Below are 18,844 nucleotides of genomic sequence, written 5' to 3'. Positions count from 1 at the left end.
CAAGACAAAATAGTGCGTTTTGGAGAACTAGTCCCATAAAACATAGTGTTCTCAGTAATTTTTTAGAAATATGGCCCTAATAAACTGCTTTACCCCTTTTAATATGCATATTTATTGATTGTTTATTTACAAAGTTACCATATAATTTAAACATGTCCAAAAACATTAAATTTGGTAAATGTAACTTTTCTCTTCAGTTGTGTTTTTTGACATGTTTGTTTATTTATTTTATGGCAAAATGGGAATTACTGATAAATAACCTTTTATTTAAATATAAATGTGGACATGGTTTATTGAGAGTTTAATTTATCTTCAAATAAACCAATTTATTTTGTTTCCACACACACACACACACACACACACATTACAAGTTGAATCTCAAAATAATTGCATAATTACATAAGCATTTACTAAATTATTATTTGACAGTTATTGCAAAATGAGTCATATGTAAATATTACAAATGTTTTTTTAAGTACGCTTTTACAATATATTAGAATTATTTCATCACTTTACTTGCTTGTATATAACTTTTAAATGCTCTACATAGTTTGTTTAACTGTTCCGGAAGTAGGAGTTTAATTTATTCTTTGTGACAATCCCATCATCACACAGGCTTGACACAGACAAGCTATCAAGCTTAAAGTTGGACAAGATGTTTCAGACTAAAATGCAGTCTAAACGTAATGCACTATTGCACATATTTTAGTGTATATAATGTTAAAACCATTGTCTAATTTCCTATCAATTGAAACAAACAAATATTAGACTTGTCACACTCCTCCTGCAGGTAAGATAAACAGGTGGGCGGAGCCTACAGCGGGAATATGCGGAAGTGAGTGATAGGGGTCCGTACGGCGGAGGAATACACAGATGTATATACAGCCGGATCACCTTCGGCACCCTGAGAGTGACAGAAGCGCAGTTGAGTTTGAACTGAGAGCGGAGCAGCGCTGCAGTCTATTGTAGATTAACAAACCCACTCCACTCTCCACCCTCAGAAATGGTACGTAAAGACTTTTATCAGACACCTATAGGTCAAAGACGCACTGCTTCTTTTTAATTAATTCAGGACGTTATGGTTAATATAAAAACAAGTACATGCCACCCGCGTGTCTCTGTTGCGTTTGTGCTCCTCGAAACAGCCAATTTGATTAGTATTGATTCTGTATTTCTTAGCACAGTGCAAGTGATCGTTGTGTCTGTTCATTATTCTAAGCATGTTGCAGTGTTATTGATGTCATAGTGCGGCGGAATATGTGGCATATAGGCGTTTTATTATGGTGTGATGGGCTGGACAGCAGCAGGCAGATGATCGGTGCTCATCTCCTGTTAAATGAGGACATTTATGTGATCGAAATGTTTTTGCTTTAATAAATGCTCTATTAAATGCTGCATTGTATGGCAGTGTCTGGCCTATATCAGGCCATCCTGAATTAAGAGCATGAAAAAACTTGGAGTGATTTTAGTCTAAAGAAATGAATGAGAAGTGTGAAGCAGCTGTCATGTGGGTTTGTGTTGGCTGTAGAAATTCAATGCTTCGTTTTTTAAAGAGAATGCGTCATTAAATGAGTATTTGCTGTTGGGCTTCATAAAACTATGACACAACTGTTTGAGATTTTGAGTTAATATAGAAATAAACGCGATTAAGCTTTATTAATCTCTTTATATGCAACCATTTCAGTTCTTACTTTGTTTTGACTGGTTAATATCTGTGTTTTAGGGGTGTTGGTTTGTTGTTAATGTAACAGGTTTGTGTATTATCCGTGGTCTTGTCTGTCTTCATAAGCGCTTGAAAAGGAGTACATTGTAGAGCTGGATGCAGCACATGACAAAATAAGCATGCTTTTGTTTAAATAATGTATTTTAGCTCCAGAAAGCAAACATTGTTCGTGAAGTATGGAAAGAATGCCAGTATAGAGTGAGTTCAACAAAGCACGAGTCGATACCGACTGAATGAGTCCATACAAATATTTTTGCTACTTCAGCCTCTTCAACTTTTCCACCACACACTGCCAGAAAGCACAGTATTAAATCATGAGTGTTGTTTAAGCCTGTGCTGAGTTTGGTGAGAATTGCCTCTGTTCACATTATAAACGATGAATGGGATCTCTTGGTGAGGTTAGTTGGTGTGTGAGTTGTCTGCCCCATTGGTCTGATTCCTCCCTGAGGTTGCATTTTGTAATTCAGATCTTCTTCCTCTGGCCATGTTGCAGCTCTGGATTCAGCATCCCACTCGGGTAGCCATGCTTGGATTCAGCGGACCCTGGTGAGGAAAATAATCTGTGCTTATAATAATATAAGTAATCTGGGTGTCTCTGGGGTGTAACTCAGAAATGACAGTCATGCTGAACTGCTAGGAAGACTGGCCACACAGTCTTTAACTCTTCAAAAGTGATCAGCTGTCAAGTGGCCTGTGCATTACTGCACTTTATTCAAGTTCTTACATTTATCCTGAAGAATTGATTGGGAAACCTGAGAGCTAGCCAGAAACTTATAGCTAATTTAACTTAGGCTTGCTGTCTTAACAGCACACAGATGGTGTTGTTCACTAGGAAGCTGCCTTCATAGTTGTGGTCGGGAGTTTATATTCAGTCTTCTACCTGTCTTAGGTGTTAAGTTGTGGGAATGTTTTGTGTTGTACAGAATCTTATACAGAACTAGACTCTGTAGAATACTTGCACCAGGGTTACTCACACCATCTATCACATGTGCACACTTCATCTGTCTGGCAGTGTGATGGTCAAGGGCCTTGGGGACTCCCTGTTAACATGGTGTGAAAGTGGCAATACCACACTCATTATCATTCACTGGGCTTGCAAAGCGCCAGGCCAGTCTTTCAGCTGCTGCTGCTTGGCGAGACCTAAATCAAGGCCAGATTCCTGGCAATGCTGCGCAGCATGCTCCGATCCAGGCCAAATTCCTGGAAGTGGTGTGTGACGTATTTGAAGCTTTGCTGGATGGCAAATAACCTAGAAGGCTTCCAGTAATGGTGCAAGCTTCAACTCTCACCCCATCAGCTGGAGAGAAAAATAAATCACCCTCTTTAACAGGCCCACTCGGAATCTGCGGACAATGCATACTACATTTTTGGGGGAAATCTGCCAAATTCTGAGGATTTCAGTGTGGTAAAATTGTAGGGGTGTTAATAAAATGAGCAATGTGCTTGTGTCGTTTCTAAATTATAGCAAGCTGTGGTTTTATGAAGACAATTTTATTTGGAATTCTGTGATGTTTAATTTGGCATTCTGATAGATTTATTTTTTTTGCACAGCACTAGCATAGCCACAAGATGAAAACAATGCATGTTAATATAATTTTAGTGTGATTTAAATGACTTATTAACATTTTCTGTGTAGTTTTCTGTACTGTTATGACGTAATGAAAAATCTCCCACCAAAAAAAAAAAAAAAAACAATTACGATCTTTACAGCTCAATTAATACCGATGTTTTATCAGAAGGTTAAGTTTAAGTGCTTTTATACATTTAAAAGCTTTACATTTCTTCCTTTTATTCCCTAAAAAAAATTATAAATCCACTTCCATTGTAAGTGCCTTACTGTTACCTTGATTTTTGCAGTTTTTTTTTTTTTTTTTTAAAGAAAGGCAGTGACGAAATTACTTTTTGTGGTAGTCAACTTAATGTCACAGACACTGACGATTGAGCTTAACGTGTATTGGACCCAGAATTATCCTTTAAACTCATATGCATGGAATAACATTGTGAATGACGTGTTCCAATTCTGTGGAAATCTGCGAAGATTTTTGCAGAGTTCTGAAAAGTGTGCATGCCTATGGTTTAATTCTGCTACATACTTGGCGGCAATGAAGAAAAGAGTGCAACAGTCTAGTTCCGGATATAAAAATCAGAATCTTTTTTTCCATAGGGGAGTACATTTTTAATGATAACTTTAAAACCTTAAAGACAGATGGTGTCTGTTTTATTTTTATTTTTATCTTTCTCCACAGTTTGGAATGCCCAATTCCCAATGCGCTCTAAGTCTTCATGGTGGCATAGTGAACTCAATCAGGGTGGCGTAGAATGAATCTCAGTTGCCTCTGCATTTGAGACCGTCAATCCGTGCATTTTATCACGTGGATTGAGCACGTTACCGCGGAGAATTAGCGTGTGTGTGGGCTTCACTATTCTCTGCAGCATTCACGCGCAACTCGCCATGCGCCCCACCGAGAGCGAGAGCCACATTATAGCGACCACAAGGAGGTTAACCCAACGTGAGTCTACCCTCCCTAGCAACCGGGCCAATTGGTTGCTTGGGAAGCCTGACTGGAGTCACTCAGCATGCCCTGTATTCAAACTTGCAACTCCAGGTCTGAGCGAATTGTTAATTGAAGAAATATGCTTCTGTTGATGCCATCAGTCTGCGTTTTCAATTGTTTTAAATCATGTTTAATTGCAGAATTCCTTGTGAAAACTAGCCATGATTGTGAGGGGGAAAAATCCACCAATCAGAGAATTTCATCAAAAGAGCCCAGCAGTGATTGCCCGTGGCCGTGACACACAGCGAATGATGCAACCAAATTGTCTCCCTACACTTTTAAACAGCTAAAATATTTGTATATACCTGAAAATGTTTCATCCATCGAGCACGCACGTTTGCTGCAGCCAGATTATAACGTGATGCTTGTGAGTTATTTAATCGTAATATATACGTCACTGTGCATTTCTTATCTTGAAGAAAATTGGCAATGCGCAGCTTTATTAATAAGAGAGAGTTTTTTTGTGAGTTAAAGATGGATTGAAGTGAACAGAAAGATGAGAGAGGGTAGTTTTTGCCCCATTATACACCGCAACAAAATACATTTTTGATTTGTTTTTGCTTTGGCTTGTTTTCCAAAAAAATATCTAAAACAACGTACATTTACTTTAGCAGCTATACTGCAGAATCAAAATTGTTAACTGAGAATGTTGAATATAATATTGAAAATACAAATGTTTTAAAATATCTAAAAACCCTTTTAAAAAGATTAAAAACCATTCAACCGAGAAACAGCATATAAGATATTTAGACTTGCTTTTAGAGAATAGATCTTAAGTAAATGTATCTTTAAGGATTTTTAGACAATTTTAAATGGAAATCAAGACAAAACACTTGATAACGATACATTTTTTGTAGTGACTTTTTCACTGAATTAAGCTTTTATAATTTTTTTTTTTCCCTTTAATTCAGTGAATGTCATTTAGAGGTATTTTTAAAAGATGATTTTGTTTATTGTTTAGTCAGGGCACAAGCTGAATAGTTGGTTAAGAGCTAATGATTAATCATTGCAGTAATCAGAGAATAGATGACTAATCATTCGAATAATTGTTAGATTAGTCGATTATAAAAATAATCACTTGTTGCAGCCCTAAACCTGGTCACAAACACAATGGTTTCTATCAGGCAGGTAAGAGAATGCATCTGCGCAGACAGGCACAGAATAAACCTGCCATTGTGCTCCAAGATTGAGAGAGGTGTTGGCACAATTAGCAGACGGAATGCCTCTCAATTAATCAAAGAGCTATAATCCCAAACCCAGATGACCACAGTAGTAGGTAAAGTGACTGGGCAGTTGATTTAGTCAGATGGATTGGAATATATTCCTTTTGATTAAGCTGTCAGTTGTCTCAATATACATCCCAGGATACTTTGCTTGAGTGGCCTGATGGAACCCCCATCGAACTAATCTAAAATAATGGAAACAATCTGTCTGCCTTGTCTTTGTAAATGTAGTGCGTCGCTGACAGCCTGGATTGTGGCGCTGTGGTGAAAACCAAAGCTCAATCAATCAGGTCAGGCTAAAAAATGAGCACGATTTCTTGCAGTAGGACACCTAATACAGCCCCAGGCCTGCAGCCCAGGAGGTTGTTACAGTAACCCTGGCTTCAGGCGTTAGGTGAGGTCTGCTCTCTTTGAGTCCCGTTGTTCATCAACCTGATCAGCGAGACTCGCTATAACTTGCTAAAGGTACTGTCTGCTCACAGAGACCAATATGCCTCTAAAGAGACCCATCATTTACCCTAAGGAGGACTCTGTCTCGCTCTCCATGGTCTATGATCTCCTTGACCAGCAGCAATTCTTTTATAACGAACTGATTGAGCTACAGGAAAGAAATTACAAGTCATTCTTGCAGATGCTGGTGGACTCCACCAACATACGCATTGACAGCGTGGTGCGAGATGTACAGGACTTGAAGAACAGCTTGCTGCAGTGCCGGACAGAGCTTGGCGAGGTCAGGCGGCAGGGTTTGCAAAACACCAAAAGGGTCGAGTGCCTGGCAGATGGCCTGGTGATAGTCCAAGATGGCCTGACCTCTTTGAAAAGCCCCACCGCAGAGGTCAAACCCAGGAAAGCACCAGTGAAAATGGACAACAGGCAAGATATAAAGAAAACTGATGGCTGGGACAACGAACCCAAGGCGAAGAGACTGGTTGCTGACTTGACTGACATTCAGCTAGATGGCATCAAGGTTGTGTTAGCAAGATAGAAAGCTCTTGTTCTTTTAAGTGCATATGACACTTCAAGTTTACACCATTTGCTTGTTGCTTGTCAGGGTAGTGCATATGTCTTTTAATTGTTGACGGCTGATCGGTTAATCTGGTTTCTGTATATTATGGGAATAGTTGTCATGGATAAACTCTTCAGGTCTTCTGTTCACCTTTGGCATATAGTATTTTTTATATTTTAGAATCTGGGTGTGCTGTGGTTGATCCTGCCTGTTTTTTTTCCCCCTCTCTATTATAGAACATCCGTGCCATTAGGCGTTAATTTGCACAATAAAATGATGACTGTTACATGTTTATGACATTTACTCAGATTTTCTCTCTTTCCTTCCCCCTCCCTCTCTCCTTCCCCACACCTTCCTTTTTCTCCTCCATCTACAGGCTGACCAACTAACAGAGGAGCAGATTGCTGGTAAGCGGAGCCTTCTCTGTATGTGTGTTAGGGCTGCAACTAATTATTATTTTGATAATCAACAAATCTAATGTTTATTAGAACGATTATTCGACTATTCTGCGATTATTGCAACAATTAATCTTTAGCTCTTAACCGATTATTCAGCTTGTGCCCTGACTTAAAAGGTTATATTAAACATGCTTGCTAACAATAAAGAGGACAAAATCATCATTTAAAATACCTCTAAATGACATTCACTGAATTAAAGGAAAAAATAGCTTATAAGTTTAATTCAGTCAAAAATTCACTGCAAAACATCCTATTGTTATCAAGTGTTTTTGTCTTGTTTTCTATTTAAAATGATTTATTTACTTGAGAAGCAACATATGAGATATTTAGACTTGCTTTAAGAGAATGGATCTTAAATATAAGTGTATTTTGTATATTACGTGTATTTGTTCAATTTGTTACACATCTGCAAGTGCAGTAAAGACAAATATACTTGTATGCCAGATTTATTCTCTAAAAGCAAGTATAAATATCTTATATGCTGCTTCTCAGGTTAATGCATCTCTTTTTAAAGGATTTTTAGATATTTTTTTAATATTTGTATTTTTAATATTAAATTCAACATTCTCTGATTTAAAAAAAAATGTATTCTGCAGTATAGCTGCTAAAGTTGATGTACATTGTTTTAATTGAGTTTTAGATATTATTTTTGGAAACAAGACAAAAAAACCAAATAAATCAAAAATGTATTTTGTTGCAGTGTATAATGGGGTGAAGATTACACCTCTCTCACATTTATGTTCACTTCAATCCATCTTTAACTCACTAAAAACAAACTCTTATTAATAAAGCTGCATATTGCCAATTTTCTTCACTACAAGAAATGCACAGTGACTCATATATTATGATTAAATAAGTTGCGAGCCATCACGTTATAATCTAGCTGCATTAAGCATGCGTGCTCGAGGGATGAGCGTTCCTGCGACAGTGTGCATTAGTTGGGTACCGTTTCAATCTCTCTCTCCCTTAGATCAGCACATTCGCGCAACACTTTGAAGAGATGCTGACCTCACAGAAGAAATGCCAGTTTTGGTGATTGTAGTTATTTACATGACCAGCTTCTTAATTATTTGAACTTAAATAAAGGATGCATTAAAGATATAGCGGTGAGGAGTTTCCTTTAAAGATGCTCTGACACGCAAGTTTTGATTCGGTGTAACGGCAACTCTGGCTCCGCTGTATTTTCAACGAGAGTGCATCTTTATTGACTTATTTTGTATTATTGCATTATATTTCCCCTCATACTATGCGATCTACATCACCTGAAGCTGTTTGGAAAGTTTAGAGTGCATCTGGACTGTGAACTGTGTAATTCTTCCTCTCCTCAGTCAGGTGCAAACTGCAGTGCTGTTCTCACACGTCATCATTAGAGAGTAATGTGATCTCCGGTTACGTTAAATGAGATCAAACAAATATTTGACAAAGAAAATTGTTGTAGACAATTTTTTTGTGTGGGTGTGGGTGATTATGGTATGGTATGGTATGAACATGCCTTGAATTTACATTAGTGAATGAATTTATGAACCAGCATTTTTCAAAAGGAACATTTACGTTGCCATCCAGTTGCAAATGCACTTCTAATAATTAAATTGGACTTCCTTTAATCAGAAACAAGTGTATGTCAAGAACAAGAAATTTAACTTTCCTCATCTGTTCCCTTACAGAGTTTAAGGAGGCGTTCTCCTTGTTTGATAAGGATGGTGATGGAACTATTACGACTAAAGAACTGGGCACAGTGATGCGCTCTCTTGGGCAGAATCCAACAGAGGCTGAATTACAGGACATGATCAATGAAGTGGATGCTGACGGTGAGTTTTGGGGGGCATGTACTTCACATTTAAGAAAGTTATGGTGTGGGTGTGTCACTGTCACACCTAGAGAGGTTCTTTTGGCAGTAACATTTCATGAATTTGGCAGATGCTTCTCTCCTTCATAGCAAAAGTGTATTCAAGGGATACATTTTTATCAGTTGATTCCCTGAAAATCAAACCCACAACCTTGGTGTTGTTAGCACAATGATCTACTAGTTGAGCTACAGGAATATAGGTTATGGGGGTGGGTGTTTTGCTGTCCAACAACAAAATGTTATGTCTCACAAAAAGTGGGTTATGGCTAAAATGCTGTAGATCTGAACACAAGTTTATTCTAGGAGCACATTCCTAACTGTTTTTTTTTTTTTTTTTCCTTTGGGTATTTGGGCCCACTTCTAGAAAGTAGTCTTGTCAAACCATTTTTCACACACTCACAAGTTTATTTAATTTGGCCTGTAACAATGTTCAACAGTGTATATACAATCATTACAGAAGTTTTTATTTTTTTTGGTAATTATTTTCTGAAAGTCATGAAAATTCCCACCACAATGTCATTTCTACCACACCTCAAATTCTGTATTGTGTTAAATACAATTCTGTGATGGAAACGACATTTTTAAAAACTAAAACAGGATGACGTTTTTAAATAAAATAGCTGACTCCTTTGTATTGCTAAGGCCAATTTCCTAGCTGACATTTTATGTTTAAATCTACACAGTTAAATAATATTTTCACACACTGTGTATTACTGCCTGATTGGAAATGACATCAAATAAAAATATTCTGCTCACAATTGTTATTTACTTGTGAGCCCAACATCAAAGAAACACCCAACTCTTGCTGTACACACATCTTACCTACCATTCATGGCTTGTAAGGATGCCCTTTGTCACACTGGCACAGTTGTTTCTGGCTGCTTCCCTAACCCTATCGAGATTAAACTGTTGCACTCTGTAATTAAACCGTTATCTTGTTTTGTAATTAGCTTAGATATCAGCAAATGTAAAAAAAGACTGAGACACCTCTTTTTTTTTTTTTCCCACAGTGTCATTAGATGTTACATGTTCCAGTATACTATGGTATCTTTTAGAGAGTGTCTTTAAACACTGTGTGATTGACATGATGCACCATGGTATCATTGAAACATGTCGTTAGATCATGCAGAATGCTCTGGGTTTCTGGTGTGATGTAGTGACTATCAAAAACATGGAATTCTGTGGTATATGGACTTGTTCTTGTAGGTCAGACAGCAGTAAAGCCAGTTGAATAACAGCAGGTAATAAAGACCTCATGGACTCCTTTACATAATCCACTTTTGCGGTGCCGGCGGTGGAATCGAGAGAGTGTTTGTGTGCTTGTTTGTAAAGAAATCAAGCCAGAACGTGACACAAAACACACGCATACAAGCACGTGTATGCACCGTTCTCGGATTACACACACAGTGTGCGCCCCCTGGGAATGGCTTTAGTGATAATTTTCACACATGCATGCACACTGGGGGGGGGGGATGTCAGATTTGTGCCATCTAATGGAAATATTCCACCTCAGCTTAATAAAAACTCAAGGGAACTAAAACCACATTTCAACCTGACAAACCCAGAACTGTCTTTTTGCCTCCATTGGGAATGTGTTCGTTTGGAGATTCAAGTTCTGATTCAAATTTGTTTTTTTAAACATCATGGAAAGTGTTTGCTCATGGCAAATATTTCAAAAGCAAGACTTTGAAATAAATATATATATTTATAATTTATTTTTTTAATGAAATGTTATATAAATGTGATTGTGATAAACCGTTTTGATATTTCAATATTTTCCCATTGAAGAAGATTGGAGTAGGGCTTGACTGTCATGTTTGTCTGCAAGTGGATTTTTGAAGGGGCAAGTGAAAGAGAATTTTCCTTGGGTGACCAGGCAATTAGCTTGAATAAAATGTCAATAATAAAAACATAACTGGCAATATTAGTGATATAGCTAAGTTAAATAGCAGTCACTTAAAGTGCATCCCAAACCGCACACATTCTAAGACATTTTGTAATGTGAGTAGTATGTTTACACTAAAAATGCAACATAAAGATGTGAACTATAGTACCTGGATGATGCACTTCTTCAAGCATCAAAACGGAGTATGGAATGTTGGACACTTCATGCACTCAGAGCTAACGGCTTGCCATAGATCGCAGAAGTTACCTAGAGTTACCTGGCTGCATTGCAGGTCTGACAAATTGTAAATAATGCATAATGTAGCAACTAGATATATAAACTTCAGTGAAGACATCACCTAACTGATGTGAGTTGAATGCTTTACCATCACCTCACGCTTTGAATATGTATGTTGTTTGAGTTTGAATTTCCGGGTGGTTGAGGACAAGTCTCAGTTGCCTCCTCTTCTGAGACTGTCAGCCCACACATCTTGTCACGTGGTTTCGCTGTGCATGACACTGCGGAGACTTCCAGCATGTGGAGGCTCATGCTACTTTCTGCAATACACACACAACTTTCCACACGTCCCATTGAGAGCGAGAACCACTCATCGCAACCACAAGGAGGTTACCCCATGTGACTCTACCCTCCCTAGCAACCGGGCCAATTTGGTTGCTTGGAAGACCTGGCTGGAGTCACTCGGCACACCCTGGATTCGAACTCGCGACTCCTGGGGTGGTAGTCAGCATCAATACTTGCTGAGCTACCCAGGCCCCAGACAATTTTTGACTTTTAAAATTGATACATTACATGGGTGATTGCATAGTGTATATTGTAAGTACAAAGTGTATAGTGCATAATTTAGGACACACATTATGAAACAACAATGTCTTGCTTGGCCAATCAGATGGCAGTGAGCCACATAATTTTAGTTTTGGTCCGCACAGTTTTCTTGACTCTCAGATAGTCCTTGTATGTGCGCATCACAGACACATGCGCCTGCTGTTGACTATTAAAGGGGTAGTTCGCCATCTTTTTACTCACCCTCATGCCATCCCAGATGTGTGTGACTTTCTTTCTTCTACAGAACACAAACATAGATTTTAAGAAAAATATCTCTGCTCTGTAGGTCCATACAATGCAAGTGAATGGTGATCTGAACTTTTGAAGCTTAAAAAATCACAAAGGAAACATAAAAGTAATCCATATGACTCCAGTGGTTTAATCCATATCTTCAGAAACAATACAATAGGTGTGTGTGAAAAACAGAACAATATTGAAATCATTTTAACTTGTAACTTTTTTGGATCAATAAATCTGTGTACTACAGACACCTGCTATTTTTGTTGTTGTTAATTGACTGGTTAAGTGCTCTTGGAAAAGATGCGTTTTAAGTATTTTTTTGAAGACAGAGAGTGAGTCTGCTTCACGGATGGAGTTGGGAAGGTCATTCCACCAACGTGATATGATGAAACTGAAAGTGTTTGGTGCCTCTTTGTGTTGGCACAACAAGGCGATGTTCCTTAGTCGAACGCAAGCTTCTAGTGGGTGTGAAGCTCTGCAGAAATGATTTTAGGTATGCTGGAGCAGACCCAGCGACTGTTTTGTATGCCAGCATCAGAGTCTTTAATTTGATATGGGCATCAACTGGTAGCCAGTGGAGAGAGACAAGGAGTGGTGTAACATGTGCTCTCTTTGGTTCATTAAAGACCAGACGTGCTGCTGCATTCTGGATCATATGCAGAGGTCTAATTGCACATGCAGGAAGGCCTGCAATGTGAGCGTTACAGTAGTCCAGTCTAGTTATGACAAGTGACTGAATGAGCAGTTGTGTAGCATGTTCAGAGAGGAAAGGTCTTATCTTCCTGATATTGTAGAGTGTAAATCTACATGATCTTGCAGTCTTTGAAATTTAATTTATCAAATTTTCATGTTCAATAAAGTATTTCATCATTATTAAATCCTTGTTTTGCATTTTTATATTAGTGTTATCGTTTGCAGTACATAGACCTACTATTGTAGTATTACGGTTCACACTCCACTGAGGCTGTAGATTGTAATATAAAAATATAGTGTCTTCAAATGAACTCCATATCAGCCAATTTCACAAGTTTCATCCCTTAAATTGATGGTGGTACAACACAAATATTATTGTGTATTTTGTAGTGGATAAAACACTTATCATATTAAAATATAATTAAGTGCTGTTTTATATTCCTCAAAATAAGTAATATCAGTTAAAAATGTTTAAACAAATAACATGTCAACATGAAAATAGCTCGATCTAGACTATGCCCTGCAGGCATTCTCCGAGTCCTCACTCAAACCATGAGATTAATCCACCATGAGCTGTGCCGAATCTGTAATGGTGTAGCTGTAATTTTGTCTTTTTGTTTTTAATTTGTTTCTATTCATTGCTTATATTTTTTTTTTATTTATATTTTGACTGTTTACTAGTCTTGAATAATTACTTGAGAACTTGAAACCGTTCTTACATATTTAAAAATGTGTTGTTGTTATTATTATTATTTGTTGTGTTATTCAAGCTGGTATCGAGAATCGTAAAATACACAACTGACTACTGACATTTTGTTATTGTGGCAATATATATTGTAACTTTAGCATGTAACTTATACTTAAGGGTCCTTTTTTTTTTTCTCTCCGGTCAAGTAACTGTTTTACTGCTAAAAGTGAATGACCAATTTGCTAAGAATAAGCACATGACAATGCTTTATGTCGAGCCCTGGAGTTGTACACATGCCAATTAACCAATTTCTACAAGAATAATAAGTTGACCGTCCAGTAAACTGACTTAATGAAGGGGCTTCTTTTGCAATGTTCGGAATTGCATGCTACCTTACCACTCTTAATACCTCTTCAGTATATAGAAACTTTTTCCAAGTTTAGGGTTTTATTGATTTAAATTAAAAATGTCAAACATATATTTCTAGGTCTTTAAATCTTCTCTCTCTCTTTTTCAGGTAACGGAACCATTGACTTTCCTGAGTTTTTGACAATGATGGCCCGGAAAATGAAAGACACCGACAGTGAGGAGGAGATCCGTGAGGCGTTCCGAGTGTTTGACAAGGTCAGTGCTGGAAACAGGGGTATTGTGGGGAAATTACGTTTTTGCTTCCATGGAACAGTAATTGAGAATTAATCCTTGGAAAAATAAATAACATCCCAGTGTTCCACATAAAGCTGCAACTGGTTTGAAAAAAGAAATCGCGACAACAGGGCAATTCGTGGCAAAATTATTTCCAGTCAGACATCTGTTGATGAAGGAGGTCTGGAATAAATACAGCTCAACCTACAATTGTTTTACACTCAAATGTAATTGTGAAAAGTTTAAGGGTGTAGTTCACCCAAAAATAAAGTTTTCATCATTTACTCACACGTGTTGTTTCAAACCCATATGACCATCTTTCTGCTCAGGATACAAAAGGTAATGTTATTTTGAATTGTATGAAAGAAAGATGCAATGAAAGTAAATGGTGACAGAGGCTAACATGCTGCCTTGTATCTCTTTTTGTGTCATCACTGACCTATTTTATTTTTTCCATTTGTTGAATAGCTATGATTTGGTCTTTTTGATTTCTCATTGTTACTGGGAAATCAAATTCCTATATGCTGTCTCTTGTTATGCCTCAATTATACATTGATTGTATTCAGAATTTAATTCATTTAATATTTGAATGGCATGACATGACTGACTTTTTGATTTGACTGTTAGGATGGGAATGGCTACATCAGTGCAGCAGAGCTTCGCCACGTCATGACGAACCTGGGTGAAAAGCTTACAGATGAAGAGGTCGACGAGATGATCAGAGAAGCCGACATTGACGGCGATGGTCAGGTCAATTACGAAGGTACGATACAGCTGTGTGCTGGGATTACCTGTAGTGAAAGAGGTCACACTCTTATGTAGATTAGAAATGACTTTGCCACTTTAATGAATGTAGTCCGGATTTGGATTGCAAAAAGTTTTGTGCATGTATACCGGAAATTAAATTAATTTAAAGCTGCACTCTCAAACAGAAATATAAGCTTGTGTAGTTGATGCATAACATGTACATGAACTTTTTTTTTAAATCAACATCAAGATTTTAGGTTAGAATTTATATGAATAGATAGTGGTAAGTATTTTAAGTGTTTTTCAGTGTTTTTTTTTTTTTTTTTTCTCTCACCTTTTTGCCTTCACTAGAATTAATATGGTCATTAAAGTAACATGCATATCAACTTTGCCCTCATATCAAAGTATTTCAGGTCAACTACTCTGTATTATACCTTGATTTGAATGCTTTGAAGTGATATTTCTTATGTTTAGTGATCTTATTGGCATCATATTTGATATGTCCACTTCAATTTCTGTCCACAGAGTTTGTACAGATGATGACGGCAAAGTGAAGCTCTTCTGTTCTCTACTGACCTCTTTAGAAGACAAAAAAAAAAAAAATATATATATATATATATATATATATATATATATATATATATATATATATATATATAATAAAAAGTCAAATGTTTTACTTACCTCTTACACACAAATATTCATTCATTCATACTGTTTCTGTATAGAAAATACTGAACGTTATAAAAAGGAAAAATGTCTTATATATATATATATATATGTGTGTGTGTGTGTAAGCAAACATGACCTGCATGTACTGGTTAGTGGTCCTATTCCCAAAGAGCTGCTTAGACATCTTCAAAAAAAAACTTAATCCTGAAATAAAACCTTCTGAAACTGAAGTAAAAGCATCTGGTGAACTGCTTAACTGGTTCCATTTGCTAGTGGCAATGTTTGGGCTGACCAATCGTCTTCTATTTCCTGTTTCTGTTCTACATGCATGCAGCTTGAGTCTGGAGCCGTTTTTGGCAGAAACCTCAGCGATGTCTGTCGGAGTGTTTTTGGGGGGTTTGGAACAATCTGAATTGAAAAGAGGGTTTAATATAGTTTGGGGGGGGAGGTAGAATCTACAGAGGATGAATGAATGGGACCTTTGCAGTTTGCTTCAATAACTAAATAGAGATATTTTTAAGAAAATGAGATTTTAAACTATGTTTGGCATGTCAGGATATTCATATTTTTGTTTCTTTGTGCATTGTGCCCGATAGGATGGGTGTTTAGTGGGTGGGGAGTTTCAGGGCGTGACCTTTCACCTTACATGGAAGTGTTTTTCGGGTAAGGGACGGTGACTCTACTATCAATGTTTTTATCTTTTAGTTTTTTTTTTTCTGGGCTCTGACCATGAGCATGTCAATCGTACTCTGGAGAGTGCAGAGGGCTTTCGCCACCATGGTTTTGTTTCGTCTGCCCACGTTCAGTTCTGTTTATGTTCATTCCAAGTTGTACATGCTCTTCTTTTGAATTTTTTTCCAATAAAAGAACATTAACTCAACACTTTTGCCCTTGTGTATCGTTTTTGCCACTAGTTTGCCTTCGTAGAAATCACCCCATCCTTGGACCAACATTTAGGAAAGGTTTTGCAGCCAACCTACAGAAATCACCATGGAAACCTCTCTTTTTCTGTTCCTATGTCTTACTATATATGTGTAATGCTGCATGAGTGCTGATCTATCTAAGCAGAGGCTTGTGTGCATCTATCTTAGGGGATTTTAGGGGTTGCCTGGCAACCTGGATCTGGTGGATGAGAGTGATATCAAAAGCCATGTGGGAGCTGGAGAAGAGACTCTGGAGAGGCTGTTTCAGTGTGAAGTCTACTGCTGATTAAAACAGAGTAATGCGATCCATCTCATGTAGGCAGGCAGAGTTTGCTTTCCCTACAGCACCTCAGATCCACAGTATACCCTAAGGGTCTTTAAATGTGAAGTGGTTAATTTCTGTGCCACTAGCGGCAATACATGGATTTGAAAAAAATAACTAGGTGGTTAAAGTTTAATACAAACACTATTGGTGGCTTGACAAGCGCCTTGTCTGAAAGGTTAAACTAGTTTTAAAAGTTTGAAAACTTCAATTCAACATAATAGGCAGGGCCGTTTCTTGGCATAGGTGAACTAGGAGGAGGCCGCCGCCACATAACCCAAACACCCCCTCACCCCTGTATTGGATGCTCAGACAAACATAGCTCTGTTTTGATAGCTCCACAGTATTTGGGAGAATAAACCTACAAATGGCTTACTTACTGTTGTCTCATATGGGATTAAAGGTAATTTAAAGGGATGGCTCTTTCCAAAACTGTATTACTTTGTCTTCCATGAAATACAAAAGATGTTAGAGAGAGTGTAAGGGACCGATGTCTTAAACTTTTATTGCAGAAGAAAGGATATGTAATGAGGGTGAGGGTTGAATTATTTTAATTTAACATGTTTCCTCTGTCAGAAGAACAGGCTCACTCTTGATTTAAAGAGCTATTTAAAGACTGCTCCTAGCAGCCCCTGTGAAAGTGGGGGGGTGTGGGGGGGATTGTGCATGTCCTACTGTATGTGCTCCTGAGCACTGAAGCACAGGATCCAGTGACAGTGTGTGGGCGGAAAGAGAGTGCAAGCAGCCCACGTCTCTCTGCCTGTTGAGCTGCACGTGGCCGAGAGTGTGTGTTTGTGAGTGTGTGTGTGTGTCTTAAATACATTACTTCAACCAAGAAGAAGAATCAGGGAATATCTATAGGTCTCACAGGGTTCAACATAAAGGATTTCTTCAGCTGGCATGGTTGGACCGGGAGCTCAAATTTGTACATATGCTGTAAATTTCTGCACCTCCAAAAAAAAAAAAAAAAGGGGGATATTTTATTTTTTAGTCATGTTTTTGTATGTGGAAGAAATGTGAAAATAAAAATGTACAAAAAATAATTTATTAGGTTTTTAATTTGTACAAGAAGATGTGATATACTGCAAATATATTCACAGCTGAAGGGTGTTGTTAGGTACAGTGAAAAGTGAAGTGCCTAAAACCCCTTCAGCCGTGACTATATTCACAATGTGCCTTATTGCTTCTATTAAACAGTTACTGCATAATAAAGATAATAGAGGACACAGATGTTAATTAACATGTTATCTTTAAGGTAAAATCATTAAATGCCATACTTCTGTTTGGAGATGTATTCACGGGCATTAAAGAGTAACGAAATGTTACTTTGCGACACAAATAGTGATAGGCCATTGGTGCCACTTATGATACAAGCATATGTGAGCCAGCTGGTACGTGATAGCCGTGCATTGTGTAAAAGCCAAAGTATATTTTACGTGCCGCGTTGTGAATCACTCCACGCACAGTATGCACAACGTAGATTTTGCCATAATCCAGTCCGCGCGCCAACCAGATTTTATCAACTCCCGGACAAGATAATTATCTGTGCACATCGTCGCACCGTGTGCAGGCCATTGACTCTACTAAAAGAATATCACAAAGAAGTTGTAGTGAACATGTGTCAAACTCATTTGTATTCACTCACGGTAAGAAGAGTATACTCGCAAAGGCAACGTGGTCGACCAGGTCCGAGCTGATACGGAACACGGAAAAATGAAGTATACCTTAAACTTCACTCCCCTAGCCTCAAGAGGCACACCAGCAACTGACGCTGGAGGCTATAGCTTTTAGCCTCCTTGTTAAGGCACCCTCCTCCAATGCCGGCTGACGCCGGTTCGAATCCTGCTCTGAACAAGACTAGTTACAGTGGTTCCATGACTTGGATGGGAATGAGGTTTAGGGGGGTGAGTGTAACGGGAAGCCTGCTGGTATGTGATAGCTGTGCAGTATGTGAAAACCTTACTCCCCTGGACTCGAGGCATACTAGCGATTGACATTAGAGGCTATAGTCTTTAGCCTCCTTGTTAGTGCGCCTGCCTCCCATGCCAGCTGACATCAGTACGAATCCCACTTGGAGCGGTTCGAGCAAGACCGGTTACACACAGTCCTACAGCATCTTGCTGCTGTTTTTGGTATTGTTTGTATTGTTGTACACTGCAAGCTCCTGTCACCAAGACAAATAACTTGTATGTGTAAGCATACTTGGCAATAAAGCTGATTCTGATTCTGATCCAGGACTGGAATAATTAATTTTATAAAAAGCCATAAATTCATAAGCACACCTTGTGTTGGAAAATAAATCATACATTGATTTATTTATCATATTCAACCTACAGTACTTTAACCTAATACTTCAACTTAATGAATGTGTAACAGTT

At 38.0% G+C, this 18,844-nt stretch overlaps 1 protein-coding gene across 1 annotated transcript; it reads left to right on the top strand.

Moving 5' to 3' along the window:
* The first annotated feature begins 893 nt into the window (after positions 1–893).
* LOC127662582 (calmodulin-1) lies at positions 894–15,192 on the top strand. The gene is made up of 6 exons (XM_052153837.1): positions 894–1,006; positions 6,884–6,914; positions 8,630–8,773; positions 13,678–13,784; positions 14,430–14,565; positions 15,075–15,192. Exons 1-6 carry the CDS (start codon positions 1,004–1,006, stop codon positions 15,101–15,103), a joined length of 450 nt encoding a protein of 149 aa, XP_052009797.1. The 5' UTR covers positions 894–1,003; the 3' UTR covers positions 15,104–15,192.
* The last annotated feature ends 3,652 nt before the right edge of the window (positions 15,193–18,844 follow it).

This window comes from Xyrauchen texanus, chromosome 22, assembly GCF_025860055.1.
Source record: "Xyrauchen texanus isolate HMW12.3.18 chromosome 22, RBS_HiC_50CHRs, whole genome shotgun sequence".
In the NCBI taxonomy this organism is placed as follows: Eukaryota; Metazoa; Chordata; class Actinopteri; order Cypriniformes; family Catostomidae; genus Xyrauchen; species Xyrauchen texanus.
Note: the sequence above shows the minus strand (reverse complement) of the source record. Positions and strands in the feature narration are given on the sequence as shown.